General features: G+C 41.7%; 1 protein-coding gene across 1 annotated transcript in view; it reads left to right on the plus strand.

Moving 5' to 3' along the window:
• Positions 1-18761, plus strand: part of Slc2a13 (solute carrier family 2 member 13) — a 303202-nt gene that overhangs the window by 71417 nt on the left and 213024 nt on the right. The window contains 1 exon segment of the mRNA XM_050130973.1: positions 5157-5365. Coding sequence (XP_049986930.1) covers positions 5157-5365 — 209 coding nt within the window.

Raw genomic sequence — 18761 nt, forward strand, 5'->3', positions numbered from 1 at the left:
CTGAGCCACTCTGCCAGTGCAAAGAAATCCAGTTAGATCAGATTAAACCAAATTAAAATGCCCATTGTTTTATTAACTACATCGCTCTCAGGTGGCTGAGTGTTTGGCGGGGGAGACAGGAAAGTGGGGAGCACATGCAAACCTGGAACCACGTGTTCAGATACCCTGTGGGAGTGGTCCTGACCCTCCCTCAAGGAGGGGTCAGGATGCGGCATGCTGGGATTTGGAGTTCAGACCAATGCAACTCCCAGGCCAGGGAGCTGGAATGGATGCCAGGGGCTGGGGTTACACTCCTGACTTAACAATATGTATGTACGTATATAGTATGGAGTTCTATTGCAAGTGATCACAACCATTCTTCCACATAATTTGAGCGGTGGAAAGACAAAAGAGGAAAGGAGGAAGAGAATTAGATTGTGAACGTACAATGTAGCTCTGTGTGCAATTCTCTCTAAAAGGCTGAGGCTGGGGGAGAATTTCACTAGACTCAGGTTGCAAAATAAAATACAAATTAAAAACAGCTTTTGATCTATCATGTCTGTCCTGTGTAACTTTTTCTCCCAATGATTTTTTTTTTTCAGGAAAAAAAATTGTTGTTATTTCTATCGTTTCCTATGTAATTTAAAGGGACATTTCTGGAGGCTGAAGCAGGAGATTGCCAATTTGAGGCCTGCTTGAGCTGCCAAGAGAGACCCTGTGTCAAAGAAACAAAGCTTCTTGAACAGGTGGCTGTCCGTGCTATGGTGATCCCTCGGGAGCTTCCAGTTTAGTCCAGAGGGGTGCTGATAGAATAATGTGGTCTCGTTTGTGGCTAGCTGCTCTGTTCCTGCTGGCTTGCAGTTACCCAGCCCGATGGGGGACACTGTCACACAGTGCGCAGAGGATGGTAATTCAGAGTGCTCGCCGCTCTCCACTTTCTGTCCTTGCTGCAGGGTTTTAGGTGCATAGGTGTGAGTGAAACCTGCTTTCGAAAAAAATCCTTGGAATTCTTGAAACCTGAAGTTGAAGTAAATGAATGCAATTTTTTTAATGAGTTCAGCATGACTAATTACTAAGTGATTAATGAAAATTTATTATAGGTTGGCTCATAGTAAGTCCATCTAGGGGCCAGACTGCCTGGATTTCATTTGTATCTTTTACCCCTTCCTAGCTATGGTTCTCCTTGGGGTTTCAGATCTGGAAAGTGAGGTTAGTCATGGCAGTCCTAGGATTGCTATGAAAATGGTGGGTCTCCTGTATATTCGCATCTGTAAAGTGACGTTGGTAGTGGCAGTCCTGGGATTGTTATGAAGATGGTAGGTGTCCTGTATCTTGGAGTCTTTTGAACAGTGCTCGGCACATAGCTGGTGTCCTTTGTTAGCTCCTATTGCTGTTGTACAGTGTTCTGTGAGCCAGCTGCGCATGGACATTCAAGTAGATTTTCGTGTATTTGGGAAAGACAAAGGCTATGAATCATGTTCATGAACCCACCATGGCCTACTTCATGGCCTAGTACTGTGGACTGCAGAATCCTGTGCCTTAAATGGCCTCCTGTCAGAAGATTCTGGAGTTGCACAGGTAGGAGCAGTGTGATGCCCTTGAAGCGATGGTGTAGTTTGGTGAAGGGCCTGTAGGATGGTCACAACTGTGGCACATCTGATCCCGGTGAGGCAGCTGGGGCCCAGCAGCGAAGGATGTAGGATTCTCAGAGAATCAATCCTTTGGTACTGAGAAGTAAGTTTACTCTGAGTGAGAAGGGGTTGTTCTACTTGGGCTGACAACATCTGGAAGTATCGCATCCTCCTGAAGGGTCTTACTCCAGACTTCATTTCCTGGTGTGCAGGTGGTGGTGGTCCCGCTAACATCTAGGTTGGTGTATTTTAAAAGCTATCTTAAAAGGGTATTTTGAAGTTTCAAAACTCATCAGTTCTCCCGTTTTCTTTTTCTAGAGTCAGCCAGTTTCTCTCTTATCAGCCTGTGGTACCTCTTCACCTCCTAAAGATAAATGGTTTTTCCTTGAGATCGCGGGTGTTTGTTGTTCATTTTTACCGCTGGGATTTTAAAATGTTTAGATCTGTGGTTCTTGGCCTCAACTGCACATTAGCACCACTGGGAGAGCTTTTAATGAAATAGAATTCTCTGGGCTCAGAGCCCAGACCAATTAATCACAATCCCGGGGAAAGGTGGGGCTTAGCCACTGGTGTATTTAAACTGCCCCCTGGGGGATTCACACGTGAATCCTGGATCCAGAACCCTTGCTGTAGTTTATGCTAATGAGGTAGCCTGGTCACTAGGGGTTACCTAGCTTAGTTTTTATCATAGGACTTCTTGTCACTCATCTGATTCCTAATTTCTGTGGATTTGAAAGATGGACACCCTTTAATACAACTTAGCTGAGTGTGTGGCTCTCTGCTTCATCTTAGGTTGACTTTTTCATCAGCATAGCAGCAATCCTCCCTACTCGCCAGTATATGTATCTTCAGAAGAATAATTTTATCACAGAGAAAGATATTGGATAGGTATCCCCGGTGGAGATTAGGAGGGGGTATGACTATAATAGATTTATGTGGGATTGATTGCTCACAAGGTTAGGCACCCCAAGGCGGGGAAATACTCTGGCTAAGCATCCACTTTGCTAAGTGAATGAGGAACTGCTTATCACATACTTCTCTCAGCAGTGCGAGGTAACAGGACATGGCCCTGTGTGCACAGATAGTAACTTGACCAGGGGAGTCTTGTGGTTAGTGCACCTGAATTATGTTAACCAGCCTCCAGTTTTGCTAACGAAATGCTTGAGCTAATTCACTTAAAAGGAGAAATGGGTTTGGAGATCTCAGATCATGATCACCTGGCCATTCCTTTCTGGCATGGAATGAGACAGAAAGGGATGGTTGGAGTCATGTAGTGACGTGACAGGTACGGACGCTGGCCTCTTGGCAAATGAGAAAGAGACAGGAAGCAGCTCTTTCAAAGGCTTCTAGGACCTAACCTATTTGCCTGAGGAAGGGACAAGGTCCTCCAGCCACGCCTCCAGAACTTCTCTGCCTTCTGAGCACAACCAGCTGCTGACCTACATGTTTAGGGTAGCACTGAATAGAACCATAGTATGAAATAGAATCAAGTCTGTTCTTGCTGTTTATATATCTTAGCTACGCACCCACCCTGTGCAGTGGGTTTCTACAAAGCTGTGGATATTCTTCTTTTAGAATATATTTAATCAGCAAGGGTAATTAAAATAGACTAAAAAACTCCCTCTTATTTTACTTTTAGAAAGGAAGTATCCAATATTAGTGTGTACAGTATTTTTAGCTTTCTGGACTAGTCTTTGCAAAGAGAAAGACTAACAGAGGGTGCACATTTCTCTCCTCCTGCTATACAGGCTTAAAGAGTTTTATACCTAGGTTCTTAGGCTGTCCTGGTGCAAAGGACTCTGGGTCCATTCTGGCTTCCAGAGCTGACTTATGCATGGGTTAATATTAAGTTTGAATTTTTCTTTTTATTATCTTTCTTCTCTTCTCTTTTGTTTCTTTTAAGTTTATAAAAACATTATGCTCTGGGGTTTAATAGCAAGTACCAAAGTACAGAGAGTTGTGTGTACATTTTTTGCATCTGAAAAGGATACAAGTTCTGTTTTTACTTTTGCATGTCTTTAATCATTCAAAGGACAGAAAGTGAAATAGGAAAGTTTTCATCTACAGGGTGAATCTTATTTAATCATTAACCCAATATATTTAATATATACTAGAAGGTAAAAAAGTCTGCACATTTTAGTAATTGATAGTATATAGTATTATTTTTATTATTGCTTATTAGTTGTTTTTGATGCTGAGGAATTGAACCTGGGACCTTACTGGTCAAGAGCTCTGAACTACTCCTCTGGCCCAATAGTTCCTCTAAATTCTTTAAGAAAAGCTATAACTCCTATTCATTCACAGCAATAAAATGCTCATTTAAATGAGAAATTTCATCATATACATTAACATCTTAAGAAGTAACCAAACAAATATTTTATGTTTTCTGAGTTGATCTCCCTTGAAGACCCTTGCTTGAAGAGAGAGGATCTGATCGTATCTAGAGTGACAGTGGTTTGTTCAGGAAGGGTACTGGGCAAGGAAGTTTGCAATGCTAAATGGTCTAGAAGACTTGCTACCTGAAATACTGCCACATGCGTCTAAAGAGAGTTGCCTTCTGTGTAACCACACAAGGGGGTCGGTGCATAGCTGTTGTCCTTTCAGTTCATAGCATACTTACAAGATGCCATCTCTGTTCAAGGTGCTTCATGGAGTAATCAGCTAGGGAGCGAGTGTGAAAATTAAGATGACAGAGATGAGGTGGAGGAGCATACCTAAATTGTGAGAGGGAGGGAGACTACAAGTTGTAAGCCAATCAAGGCTACATATAGCAGGACCATATTCAGACAATAAAGCAGAACAAAACAAAAACTTAACACAACACAGAAGAAGCAATTGCGGGTACTTAGTCTCATGAAAAGTTTGCATTATATTAGATAACTCTGAGTCCCATGTTAGCTCTCTGCCCTTGTGACAACAGCAGACCCTAGATATTCCACTCTTCAGGAGGAAAGGTCTATTTGGGTTCAGGGATTTTGTGTCAAGGTAGGACATCATGGTGGCAGTTCAGGGTGAAGAGACTTGATCACCTCATGGGTGCTAGGAGGCCAAAGAAGAGAGGAAAGGTCTGTGGTTCAAATAAACCCTTTGCGAGACTTCCCCAGTCAACGAAATTCCCTCCACCATACCCCACTTCTTAGAGGATAGTCCTCTCCCAATAGCAACATAGCCTGCAAAGAAGCCATCAGCACTGAGCTTTTAGGAGACACTTACCCAGACCACAGCAGCTCCATTTTTACCTGCCTTGGAATAATGCATGGAATTTGTATCGGCAGGAGACACAGAAAAGGTCTGGTATATATGTACTCAGTACAGTGTTTATATATGGGCTCAACCCTTTGAGATTCTCTGGTGAGTGTGGACTCAGTGCTGTGAGACTCTGGGAAGTCCATATATCATTTATTTACATTCCTTGTAGAAGGAGTGAGCACTCGGTGCTGTTAGTCCCCGTGGTAAATGTATGCTGAGGACTGCTGGGCTCCACAGCGAATGTGTACGCAGCGCTCTCAGAACAATTTCACAGTGTCTGCGTGTTTCTTATTGCAGGTACATGTTGGGGCTTGCAGCAATTCCAGCTGTTATACAGTTTCTTGGATTTCTCTTTTTGCCCGAAAGCCCTCGGTGGCTCATTCAGAAAGGACAGACTCAGAAGGCCCGCAGAATCTTGTCTCAGATGCGCGGCAATCAGACGATCGATGAGGAGTACGACAGCATCAGAAACAGCATAGAGGAGGAGGAAAAGGAAGCTGGCGCAGGTACGTGCATGTCCCGCTGCATGAGACGGAGAACTGCGCTGTGCTCTGTTTAGAAATTAAGTTGTCTGAGCATTACTTAGCGTGGCTTTGTGCCTATCAGCAAACAAAAAAAAAATGTTCAACTTTTAAAATATTATAACAATTTATTAAAAATAATAAAAACAATAGAATAAAGGTAATTGAGACACATTTTAGAGCAACAACAATTAGCATGCCCAACTTACTGGTTTCAGTTTTGTATTTAAAACGTCTCAACGTTGGTTTCGTTCTGCATTAGTCGATAGCTCATATGGGCACAAATGTTAGTTTCCATTCCTGAGAAAATGGCAGGCAGCCCTGTGAAGGTGCTGGTATTTGTCAAGCAAGGTGTCATCAAGTCCTTTGCTCCCATTTTCGGTAGAACTGATGGTTACTTTATTCCCGCAGCATCCAGTTTCTGCACTGGCAGAAATGAGTGTGCTGCGATTTACCTGTGTCTGTGCTCAAGCACAGTCACCTGCTGCTGCCTTATTGCTCAAACCAGAGACCCGGCTACAGCTAGATTTGTTTCTGAGCACTTAGCTAACATCTGTTGTGTGTCTGGCTGGTGTCGCTAAAGCAACACCTCAGTGCAAAACAAGGAGACTTTCTTCACAAAATGAATCTCCTTTAAATGTGTTCAATATCATGTCCTTTTTTTTTTTTCTTTCGAGACATGGTTTCTTTGTGGCTTTGGAGCCTGTCCTGGCACTAGTTCTGTAGACCAGGCTGGTTTCGAACTCACAGAGATCTGCCTGCCTCTGCCTCCCGAGTGCTGGGATTAAAGGCGTGCGCTACCATCGCCCGGCCTATCATGTCCATTTTTAAAAGGACTATATAAATATGTCTACTTAAATTAGAAATAACTTATTTTTTTTCTAGTCTGAATTCTCCCTGTAGTAGTGCCTCAAATGAAATATGAGGCTTTCTTTTGAATAATCAGGACACTTAAAACTGATGTGCTAATTCTGTGTGATTAGAGTGGGAAACAAAGTGTTAGGGAATATTAAATTACATGCTGTGTAGAATTTATATACTTATTAATTAATAAAAACTCTTCCAGAGGCAAGAACGTTGCTGATTTTTACTATAAACTATTGAGCACAAATCTCTTTAAAAAAATTTTGGTTCAGTTTTGTTTTGTTTTTTGTTTTCTTGAGATTGGATTTTATGCAGCCCACAATGGCCTAGAGCTCATTATTTAGCTTGGGATGATGTTGAACTCACCTGTTATGTTGACCTTGAACTCTTGATCTTCCTGCCTATACTTCCTAAATTCTGGGAATGTAGGTGTGTGTCACCATGCCCAACTTGCACACTGCTTCATTTTTGATTGCTTACAAATATCTCTCCTTGAGCTGTGCAGTTGCTGACAATGCACACTGACACGTGACAGTTTTGTGACTACTGGGAATGTCTAACCAAGGGGACTCTGCAGAGGCTTGAGTCCCTGTGACCGAAGTTATCTACATGCGCTTCTGTTTTTGTCACCAAGTTTTGGAAGCCAAAGAGGGCATCCTTTGGGGATAATAAATAAAAAATGTTCTACCTCCCATCATTGCTTTAGATGTATATTTGGACAGATTTAAAAAAAAAAAACATATTGCAGTATAATCTACTAAGGCTTATTTCATGTTTGACTCTTCCAAACTTTGAAAGTTAATGAGATGAGCCCGTCTCTGGATTTGCAGTGTGTGATGCACTGTCATCTTGCTTAATCTAAAAGTTCAGCCCAGTGCACATGTGCAGAGAAACATCACAAGTATCCCTTGAATGTATACAATATGTGTTTTCCTGTGTTAGTTGAAAATTGATGAAAAAAAAAAAACTTGAGCACAACAAACATGTCTACGGAAGCAATAGGCACTGTTATGTCTAGGCAAAAGACAGTCTTAACTGTCCATGGAAAGTGGGGTCCAATGCAGACTTAAACCAAGGGCCTGGCCCTCTATCTCTCCACAGTCAAGAGCAAAAGACTAGATAGACGGGGTAATAACGGCTAACTTGAAGGAAATAGAAATGTACTTGCGCAGAGATGATGAATCAGTGTGTTGGGGCATGACCCATTCATCTGTCCATGGAACCTGTGGATGTGAAGTGTGAACTGTGAATTCAAGCTAGGAAGCTGTGGGTCGTAGGGGACAGCTTGCTGGAAGACAAACAAATCAGATGTTCCAAGAGGTTAGAGAGATGATGAGGCCCCTTTGTTTTTTAAAAGAGGAAGTATTCCTTTGGACTTGGGAGCTTAGTTTACGTGGTACCTGGTAGCTCAGTTTATTTTTATGTTTAGGTTTGATTTTATCTCATTCTCCTATTTGTGTGTATGCATGTATATATGTGCATACACACATACATATATAAAATATACATATATATTTCTTTTCTTGGTCATTTGAGTTTAAACCTAACCTTTAGGCCAGTGGTTCTCAATCTATGGGTCACGACCATCAGAAAACACATATTTCCTGTGGATTGCGTTGGGTGGGTTACTCAGTCTAGGGGTTTGTAACCCACCCTGCAATCAGTTATTCCAGGGTCTCGGAGGGGCGCTACCTGGAAGGGANTGAGCTTTTAGGAGACACTTACCCAGACCACAGCAGCTCCATTTTTACCTGCCTTGGAATAATGCATGGAATTTGTATCGGCAGGAGACACAGAAGTATTGGAAACCATCGTTCTGTGGTGTATATTCGCATTACACATACATATGGTGGGCTATCGTGGTGCTTTGCATGATTTGTTTGATTTAGAATGTGAAAATATAAATTATGGCATTCGTCTATCACTGCAAAATTATAATGAAAGAAATTATTAGATTTTTTCATTTTCAATTTCAGTACAGCATAAAATAACATTTCTGTTTCAGTGAATAAAATCTGATTAATTGGTACATATTGCTGTGTCCCACACAAACACCAAATTCTGTAATGAGTATATACTCAGAGCTGTTGGACTTTGTGGTTTGTGTGTACTTAGTGCTGCTAGACTCTAGAGTAGCAATCTTCAACCTAGGGTTGCCGCCCCTTTGGCACACCTCTAAGTCCAAAATATTTACATTATGGTTCATAACAGTAGCAAAATCACAGTTACAATGTAGCAATGAAAATAATTTTATGGTTTGGGCTCACCACACATGAGGAACTGTATTAAAGGGTCACAGCATTAGGAAGGTTGAGAACCATTGGTCTAGAAAGTGCTCACACAATGATTATAGGCTCTGCTAAGTAAGTGTGTGCAGTTATTGCTGTTAGACTCTGGAATGAGTGTGGACACAGTGCTCTGAGGCTTAGAGGTAAGTGTGCCCTGCTGTTAGAGTCTGGGGAGTGTGCACTCAGTCCTATAGGCTGTGAAGAATGTATCATCTTTTTATACTGGTGAGTGAGTGTGCACTCAGAGCTGTTAGACTCTGGCAAGTGTGCACTTAGTGCTGTTAGACGTTGGGGGGGTCACTGTTTTTAGACTTTGATGAATGACTATGCATACAGTGTTGTTAGATTCTATGATGTGCACACAGTTCTGTTAGAATCTTGGGAGTGATTTTAGGCCCTCTGGTGAAAGAACGTGCCCTCTGTGCTCTTAGGCTCCATGGTGAGTGTGTACACAGTGCTGTTAGAATCCAAGGAGTACACACTCAGGATTTTTAGACTATGATGAGTGTGTGCTTGGTTATAGCAGACTCTGAGCAGTACACAACGTGTTTTGGACTCTGTGGTAAGTGAGTATACACCAGTACTGTTAGGCTCCATGGTGAAAGAGGATTTAATACTGTTAGACTCATGTCAGTGTGTGTCCAGTTCTGTTAGACTCTAGTGAGTGTGTATTCAATTCTATTATACTATTGTGTAAATATGTATGTTGTGGAATATTGTTTTAACTAGGCTACAATGTGTTCCCTTTGTTTATGCAGCAACAGAATATTAAACTGTGTAAATGTATGTTACATTTGTTTATGCTGCCTTTGTTTAACCATGGAAGGATGTGTGTTTAATAACGTAAAGACGTGTTGCATTTGTTTCACCTTGCCTGCCTAAGGCACCTGATTGGTCTGATGAAGAGCTGAGTGACCAATAGCTAGGTAGGAAAGAGGATAGACAGGACTGGCCTGTAGAGAGAGAATGAACAGGAGAAGAAATCTAGGCTTGAGAAGAATGAAATAGGAGAACAGGAAGAATGAGAGGAACATGATGGGGGCAAGAAGCCAGGCAGCAGCCACCAGCTTCTTGAGAAGCAGTGAAAGTAAGATATACAGAAAGAAGGTAAAAAGTCCCAAGGCAAGAGGTAAATAAAGAGGACTAGGTTAATTTAAGTTAAGAGAGGTAGCAGAAACAAACCTAAACAAGATTGAGCGTTCATAACTAATAGTCTCCATGTTATGATTTGGGAGGTAGTTGGTGGCCCCAAAGAAAAGGTCTGGTATATATGTACTCAGTACAGTGTTTATATATGGGCTCAACCCTTTGAGATTCTCTGGTGAGTGTGGACTCAGTGCTGTGAGACTCTGGGAAGTCCATATATCATTTATTTACATTCCTTGTAGAAGGAGTGAGCACTCGGTGCTGTTAGTCCCCGTGGTAAATGTATGCTGAGGACTGCTGGGCTCCACAGCGAATGTGTACGCAGCGCTCTCAGAACAATTTCACAGTGTCTGCGTGTTTCTTATTGCAGGTACATGTTGGGGCTTGCAGCAATTCCAGCTGTTATACAGTTTCTTGGATTTCTCTTTTTGCCCGAAAGCCCTCGGTGGCTCATTCAGAAAGGACAGACTCAGAAGGCCCGCAGAATCTTGTCTCAGATGCGCGGCAATCAGACGATCGATGAGGAGTACGACAGCATCAGAAACAGCATTGAGGAGGAGGAAAAGGAAGCTGGCGCAGGTACGTGCATGTCCCGCTGCATGAGACGGAGAACTGCGCTGTGCTCTGTTTAGAAATTAAGTTGTCTGAGCATTACTTAGCGTGGCTTTGTGCCTATCAGCAAACAAAAAAAAAATGTTCAACTTTTAAAATATTATAACAATTTATTAAAAATAATAAAAACAATAGAATAAAGGTAATTGAGACACATTTTAGAGCAACAACAATTAGCATGCCCAACTTACTGGTTTCAGTTTTGTATTTAAAACGTCTCAACGTTGGTTTCGTTCTGCATTAGTCGATAGCTCATATGGGCACAAATGTTAGTTTCCATTCCTGAGAAAATGGCAGGCAGCCCTGTGAAGGTGCTGGTATTTGTCAAGCAAGGTGTCATCAAGTCCTTTGCTCCCATTTTCGGTAGAACTGATGGTTACTTTATTCCCGCAGCATCCAGTTTCTGCACTGGCAGAAATGAGTGTGCTGCGATTTACCTGTGTCTGTGCTCAAGCACAGTCACCTGCTGCTGCCTTATTGCTCAAACCAGAGCCCCGGCTACAGCTAGATTTGTTTCTGAGCACTTAGCTAACATCTGTTGTGTGTCTGGCTGGTGTCGCTAAAGCAACACCTCAGTGCAAAACAAGGAGACTTTCTTCACAAAATGAATCTCCTTTAAATGTGTTCAATATCATGTCCTTTTTTTTTTTCTTTCGAGACATGGTTTCTTTGTGGCTTTGGAGCCTGTCCTGGCACTAGTTCTGTAGACCAGGCTGGTTTCGAACTCACAGAGATCTGCCTGCCTCTGCCTCCCGAGTGCTGGGATTAAAGGCGTGCGCTACCATCGCCCGGCCTATCATGTCCATTTTTAAAAGGACTATATAAATATGTCTACTTAAATTAGAAATAACTTATTTTTTTTCTAGTCTGAATTCTCCCTGTAGTAGTGCCTCAAATGAAATATGAGGCTTTCTTTTGAATAATCAGGACACTTAAAACTGATGTGCTAATTCTGTGTGATTAGAGTGGGAAACAAAGTGTTAGGGAATATTAAATTACATGCTGTGTAGAATTTATATACTTATTAATTAATAAAAACTCTTCCAGAGGCAAGAACGTTGCTGATTTTTACTATAAACTATTGAGCACAAATCTCTTTAAAAAAATTTTGGTTCAGTTTTGTTTTGTTTTTTGTTTTCTTGAGATTGGATTTTATGCAGCCCACAATGGCCTAGAGCTCATTATTTAGCTTGGGATGATGTTGAACTCACCTGTTATGTTGACCTTGAACTCTTGATCTTCCTGCCTATACTTCCTAAATTCTGGGAATGTAGGTGTGTGTCACCATGCCCAACTTGCACACTGCTTCATTTTTGATTGCTTACAAATATCTCTCCTTGAGCTGTGCAGTTGCTGACAATGCACACTGACACGTGACAGTTTTGTGACTACTGGGAATGTCTAACCAAGGGGACTCTGCAGAGGCTTGAGTCCCTGTGACCGAAGTTATCTACATGCGCTTCTGTTTTTGTCACCAAGTTTTGGAAGCCAAAGAGGGCATCCTTTGGGGATAATAAATAAAAAATGTTCTACCTCCCATCATTGCTTTAGATGTATATTTGGACAGATTTTTAAAAAAAAAACATATTGCAGTATAATCTACTAAGGCTTATTTCATGTTTGACTCTTCCAAACTTTGAAAGTTAATGAGATGAGCCCGTCTCTGGATTTGCAGTGTGTGATGCACTGTCATCTTGCTTAATCTAAAAGTTCAGCCCAGTGCACATGTGCAGAGAAACATCACAAGTATCCCTTGAATGTATACAATATGTGTTTTCCTGTGTTAGTTGAAAATTGATGAAAAAAAAACTTGAGCACAACAAACATGTCTACGGAAGCAATAGGCACTGTTATGTCTAGGCAAAAGACAGTCTTAACTGTCCATGGAAAGTGGGGTCCAATGCAGACTTAAACCAAGGGCCTGGCCCTCTATCTCTCCACAGTCAAGAGCAAAAGACTAGATAGACGGGGTAATAACGGCTAACTTGAAGGAAATAGAAATGTTCTTGCGCAGAGATGATGAATCAGTGTGTTGGGGCATGACCCATTCATCTGTCCATGGAACCTGTGGATGTGAAGTGTGAACTGTGAATTCAAGCTAGGAAGCTGTGGGTCGTAGGGGACAGCTTGCTGGAAGACAAACAAATCAGATGTTCCAAGAGGTTAGGGAGATGATGAGGCCCCTTTGTTTTTTAAAAGAGGAAGTATTCCTTTGGACTTGGGAGCTTAGTTTACGTGGTACCTGGTAGCTCAGTTTATTTTTATGTTTAGGTTTGATTTTATCTCATTCTCCTATTTGTGTGTATGCATGTATATATGTGCATACACACATACATATATAAAATATACATATATATTTCTTTTCTTGGTCATTTGAGTTTAAACCTAACCTTTAGGCCAGTGGTTCTCAATCTATGGGTCACGACCATCAGAAAACACATATTTCCTGTGGATTGCGTTGGGTGGGTTACTCAGTCTAGGGGTTTGTAACCCACCCTGCAATCAGTTATTCCAGGGTCTCGGAGGGGCGCTACCTGGAAGGGAATGAGCTAAGACAGAAGAAGGAGGCCAAGCAGATTTGTCAAAGCCTCCGTATATTAGGGATGGGTTACAGTTTATATAGGCCCGGGATGAGGACTTTGAGGGGCAGGGAAACTGGATTCTTGCCGCGTGTTCCAGATCACGTGATTCAGGTTACATTCGGACAGGTAGGCCAAGAAGTCACAAGTTGCCACACCTGGTTCCCTGGATAGCTGGAATGTGAGGCGGGTTCCGCTAACAGATTAACAGTTAATTGGGTGAAGGGCAGGTTTTCTCAATAGAACATAATTATGGGTGTGGGGTTCTCTGCAGACTCCCTAGGGTGATGGTTCCTGTAATGATTTTTAGGGGGGAAATGGCTCCTGACAATTTCCGATTGTTATAGGAACCCCTAGACATAAATTTTTTTCATTGCAACTTCACAACTGTACTTTCTCTACTGAGCAGTGTCTCAGTTCCTAAGACCATCAGAAATGTGTTTTCCAACAGTCAAGAACCTCTACTTTAGCACACTGGTTCTCAGCCTGTGGGTTGTGACCCCTTTTGGGAACCAAATGACCCTTTCATAGGGATCACCTAAGACCATCAGAAAACACAAATGTTCACATCACAACTCATAAGAGTGGAAAATACATTTATGCAATGGCAACAAAATAATTTTATGGATGGGTGTCACCACGACACAAGGAACCAAATGAAAGGGTAGCAGCATTAGGAAGGTGAGAACCACTGTAATAGCACAATGGGAGATCATGTACCTCAAACAAGAAGACACTGGCTTGAGTGTCCAATATTCAGCCTCTCTAGAAAAAGACTTTCCTAAACCAGAAGTGGAAGTTCTTTGAGAAAAGTATGTATAGGTGCTGTTCATCACACTCATTCATATTGTAGATGTGTGATGGGACCAGAACAGAAAACATTCCTTCCAGGTTAAAACCCGTTGTCATGACTACACAGAATCTGTGTTTACTGCGTTGGCAGCATAGCTGGGCTTCCAGGTCACTAAGGAATAGGACTGGATTATAGTGGAGTCTCCTCTCTCCTCTGCATGATAGAACAGGTCAACTTCCATCACAGGGTTCAGTGTCTTGGGTCACTTCTCCATTATATTTGGCAGAATTACAACAGGAAGGGTAGTTTCTGTGAAAAGAAGCAGAGAGCTGGATTTCCCCGTGTGTTCAACAGGGTTTCCACATCCTATAGGAACAAGAGAGCAAGGTTAGAGGAAATGACAGCTTGGTTTGGAAAGCCACCTAGATAGGGATACAGGAAGATGAAAATCTATCCCTGGCTCCATCCCACACTTGTACTCCAAAGGTATCTTGGAAAGACAATGAGTCACAGGTGCTTTTTAATACATAAAAGAGGACTGGATTCTGAGAGCTCTAAGATCTGAATTACTCAGAGTGCTAGAGGTGACTGGAGAATGCATTCTGTTGATTAGAAAACATTATGAAGTCAACTTCAATTCAAAGGGTTTTACTGCATGGCAGTGGAGGGCAGGTGTGCGAGTAGACAAAACACGAGATTATTGTCTGTCTCTCCTGTAGGTTCAAATGAAAAAGAGAACAGCAACTGTTCACCTGCAAATTATGTAGTTGTTTATGGGAAATAAACACTACTGAGCTACTGATAGAGGCACTGAAAGGGCGCTACATTAGGTCAGATGGTTGAGGAAAGCCTCTGAAGATGTTCCTTTGGAAAAGAGAGTGACCTGGCCATCTGCATCGTTAGATGAACCAGACTGATGATCGTTCTAAAGTGTAGCTGAGTTTTCAGACTCTCTGCGAGGATCTGACTCTATACCAGATGACTTTGTATCACTTCTGAATTAGCAGAGGTACGATGATTGCACTGAAAGTCTAAAGCAAATCTGAGCACAAATAACACAAATCAGTTGTCAAGAATTAGTGCGTGATTCATGTTGCATATCACTTATGACTTATTTTCCTAGTTTTTCTTTCATTGCATAGATATGTACCAAGTTGTGAGCTAAATATACAACCTAGACAGGAGCTTTGGGAGACAGAGGCAATTGTTTCAAGTAGTATGGTAGACTGAAATTTGAACTTGTCTATTTGACTTTGAAAATTAACAGAAGTTTTCATTCTATTTTGGAATTTAAAATTTTATTTGATATTTTAAGTGCATTATTTTAAATACCAACAATACCTTTTAAATGGATTTGTGTACTTATCACCCCAAGTCTACGCATCCCAGACATGAAGAGTTGGAGTTTCTTGTTTGGGTAGAGGTGTTCATCAGGGTATTGGGAATATGGTATCAGTGGCGTTCTTGTACTTTACAGAGTGCAAGAAAGTAGAAGTGCGCCTTTCCCCTGTAACAAGGAGCGATCACAATCTTTTCTTTAGAAGGCAATCTTCTAAAAATTGACATTTATTTATGTATTTATTTTAGTGTGTGTGTGTGTGTGTGTGTGTGTGTGTGTGTGTGTAGGTCAGAGGACAAGTGGGAATCAGTTCTCCTTTGCTACCATGTTTGTCCCAAGGATCAATCTCAGGTTGCCCAGGTTGGTGGCAAGTGCCTTCACTTGCTTAACTATCTGGAAGGCAGTTTTGAGGAAGAGTTTTGAGTGTTGAATGCCGTCTGCCCCCTTGTTGATGGGGCTCCGGTGACTTTCTGAATTCTGTGTCTGTGTCATTTACTGGAGGATGAGAAGTGTATTCCTGGGAGCAGGTGAAGGAATGCCGAGGCCACCAATGCCGTTCTATGATGACAGTGGCTTCTGTGCCCTGCGGTGGGGGGCCCCATGGGCATATAGAGGGTTTCACAAAAAAAGAGTGTCTGTGCTTTTCCGCACTGACTAATAGAGCATACCAATGTGGGATCAGAGCAGGCACAAGGGATGGGCATAAGGAAAGGTTTCCATTCTATGGAAACAACAAAGTGTGATGGACATACTATGATAGGCTGACATGAAAGGCCTCAGGTATAGAGCAAGGTGGTTGTTGGGAATCTGCAGTGCTAAGCAGATAGAGGAGAGAGTCAAGGTAGCAGCCCCTGGAGACCTTTGGGCAGGGAAGAGTGCACTGTTAACAGCACAGTGGAATCACTTGTGACACAGGGTCAGTCTCCACGATGTGAAATAAGGCCCCCATGTTAAAATAAATATACAAATTTTCTTTTACAACTAGATGGTGTAGCTCATCTAGTTCCTAGATACTTCCAGAACAAACCTGTTAAATAGAAGAATACACGCCAGAAAATGAGCCTTGTACTTTGAACAATATTAACATAAGTAAATGTGTCAGCTTAATGTATTTATATATTTAATAAATATGGCCTCACATTTATTGATCTGTTCATCTATTTATTTATTTACTTGCATGGCTGGAGATGGAGCTAAAAGCCTCATCCAAGCTAGCTAAGTACTATACTACTGAGCCAAAGCCTTAATTAATATCAGTGTCCATGTGAAGAAGCCCCTCAGGGCACTCCTCCAGGTTGAAAGATGGTTCGGGTTTACCTATTATGTACTAGGGAATCAAGTAATGTCATGTTCAGTTTACCACCAAAACATTTGAGTCAACAAAATTTTCATTTCATCAGTTTGTGGACTCACTGAAGTGTTGGCTGTGTGTTTTGCATTTGGTGGGGGAGTTCGTCTCTCGCCTAGAAAGAATGTGATATACAGGCACATTTAGTCTGCATCTCCCCATGTGGTCATTTGGATTTCTCTCCAGCTTTTTGGGGTCATGATTATTGTGTTAGGAGCAGGTGGCTGCATCTCTTTCCCACTCTCTCTTTTTCTCTAGTAATTTTGCAGTTAGGTCATAAGTCTTCCTATAAATCATTTTCTTTTTCAGCGAATTGATGTGGGGCATGGCCATTTTAGCAATTCAGATTTTACAGAGAGGCATTCGCAGGGAGGGCCAATATCATAGCTGGATAGAAATTCTTTTGTTGCTTCTTTAGAAATCCAATCTTGAATGATGACCTTCTGGTGAAAAGCTCCATGCAGTTGTCATCTGCTTCCCCAAATGGAAAGTGGCCCTCCCCGCAAAATGGTCATAGGTTGCCTACATTACATAAATTGCAACAGATGTTGACAGTGTCTTCGGAAGATGACCCATGACTTTCTGCATATTGAACGTGATGACAGTTCTGTATCTAAAATTCTATATATTGTCGCAATATTCGCTGAACTGTCAAAGCCCTTTGGCTGTCACATGCACCCGTCACGGTAAAACATGCACTGAAACAGAAGGAAGGTGACCCTTGTCCTGCCACTGAAGGACCTGGGGCAATGGAGGGAGTTCTAGCAAACTGGCTTTCTTAGTCATGGTGACTGACTTAAGATTTGGCTGCTTCATTCAGCGCTGCTTTAAATAAATATTGCATTGATTTTTCTAAACCCCCCAAGGGTTTTTCAAAGAAGGGAATCATTTTTAGTTTTACATTAAAATGTGATTGACTCCCCTGTTCTGTGGGAAGAAGAGCAGCAGAGGGTTTCCACCCACACACCTGTAGAAGCAATCCTTTCGGATTACCTGTAGGCCTCCCAGCCACTGCTCTTCAGATGTGCTGAAATTCAGTGTTTCAGTGTGTGGATAGGTAATGCACAAGTACTGTGTGTTTCTGTTTTCTTGCCACGCTATATGCAAATCTAAATCTTCTAAGAAGAAAATCCACGCTAAAAGAGCTTAGTTTCAACCACCCACCCCCATGCACACATCAGTTCACAGTGAGGTAGGTGCACACTGTTTTTAAATTGTCTGCATTTAAACCAAAGAAGAGGTGATCCCCAGAGGACAGGCATTTCCAATGAGCTCTGTTTCAGGGTAATTCCTTTACCGGTTAGCTTGAATCCATTCTGTGTAGCTAATAGTCTCCTTTATCAATTAGATATCTATAATATATAATATATTGCACACACATGTATACATATATGTGTGTCTATTTATATGATATATGTGTATATACATATATATACATGCACAGACACACACACACACACATATGAGAAACACTAAACTATTTCCACTACCACCAAACTTCCATGCTTATAATTGGCACCTCCTGCACTATCTCAGGAAATCCAGCTGTTCTTCCCTGTCAGACATTATCAAATGTTTCAGAAGAAGAGGAGGAGATCATTTCTTCCCTCCTATTTTAAATTCAGTTTGTATTTTGGATCCAGGAACTCACACGCCATCTGTCTTCCCACTCTGATCATACTTCACAAGTCTCCTTAGCTCTGGATCTCCAGGAGCTCTGGATCTGTAGTCTGGATCCCATTGGGAACCTCATCATGGATGCTTCACTTCGTTGTTTACCGGTGCCTATATTCCTTGAAATGTTCAAAAATGAGGTGTATGAATGCCAGGATGAGGGGAAAATTAGGTTTACAAAGCTAAAATTATAATCAACTGCTCAGAGACTGTTTTCGAAGTGCTTTGGAAAATGGCTTCCACTGCACGTCTCTTAGACAAAATAACCCCAAAACTCTTCATTTCAGAGAACTTGATAGAATCATTATTTTTCAGGAATGTGTGATGAACCCCAGACAATTTCAAAAAAACTTATTTTGTTACAATTACTAGCATTACTACTATTATTGTCATGCCTTTTATTTTGAGATAGGGTCTTCATGTATAGCCCAAGCTTTCCTCAAGCTCATGTGGTTCTGCCTCAGCCTCTGTAGAGCCAGGGTTATAGGTGTATACCACCACACCTGTCAAAGCCAAGATCTACTAAGACATTTTGAAAACTATCTTCATGTTCATTATCTATTTTTTATTAAGAATTTTTTAAATATAATCTTTTCTCATTTTACATAGCTATCCCCTCTCCCACTCCCGCTCCTCCTCTTGCTCCACCCTTCCTCCACTCCCATCCACCACCCCCATCCACTCCCCAGAAAGGGTAAGGCTTCTGAGATGTTCTAGTAGTGAACTGGTAGTAACTGC

This window comes from Alexandromys fortis, unplaced genomic scaffold (genome assembly GCF_014885135.2).
Source record: "Alexandromys fortis isolate MF-2015 unplaced genomic scaffold, M_Fortis_MF-2015_v1.1 scaffold_28, whole genome shotgun sequence".
Classification (NCBI taxonomy): Eukaryota; Metazoa; Chordata; class Mammalia; order Rodentia; family Cricetidae; genus Alexandromys; species Alexandromys fortis.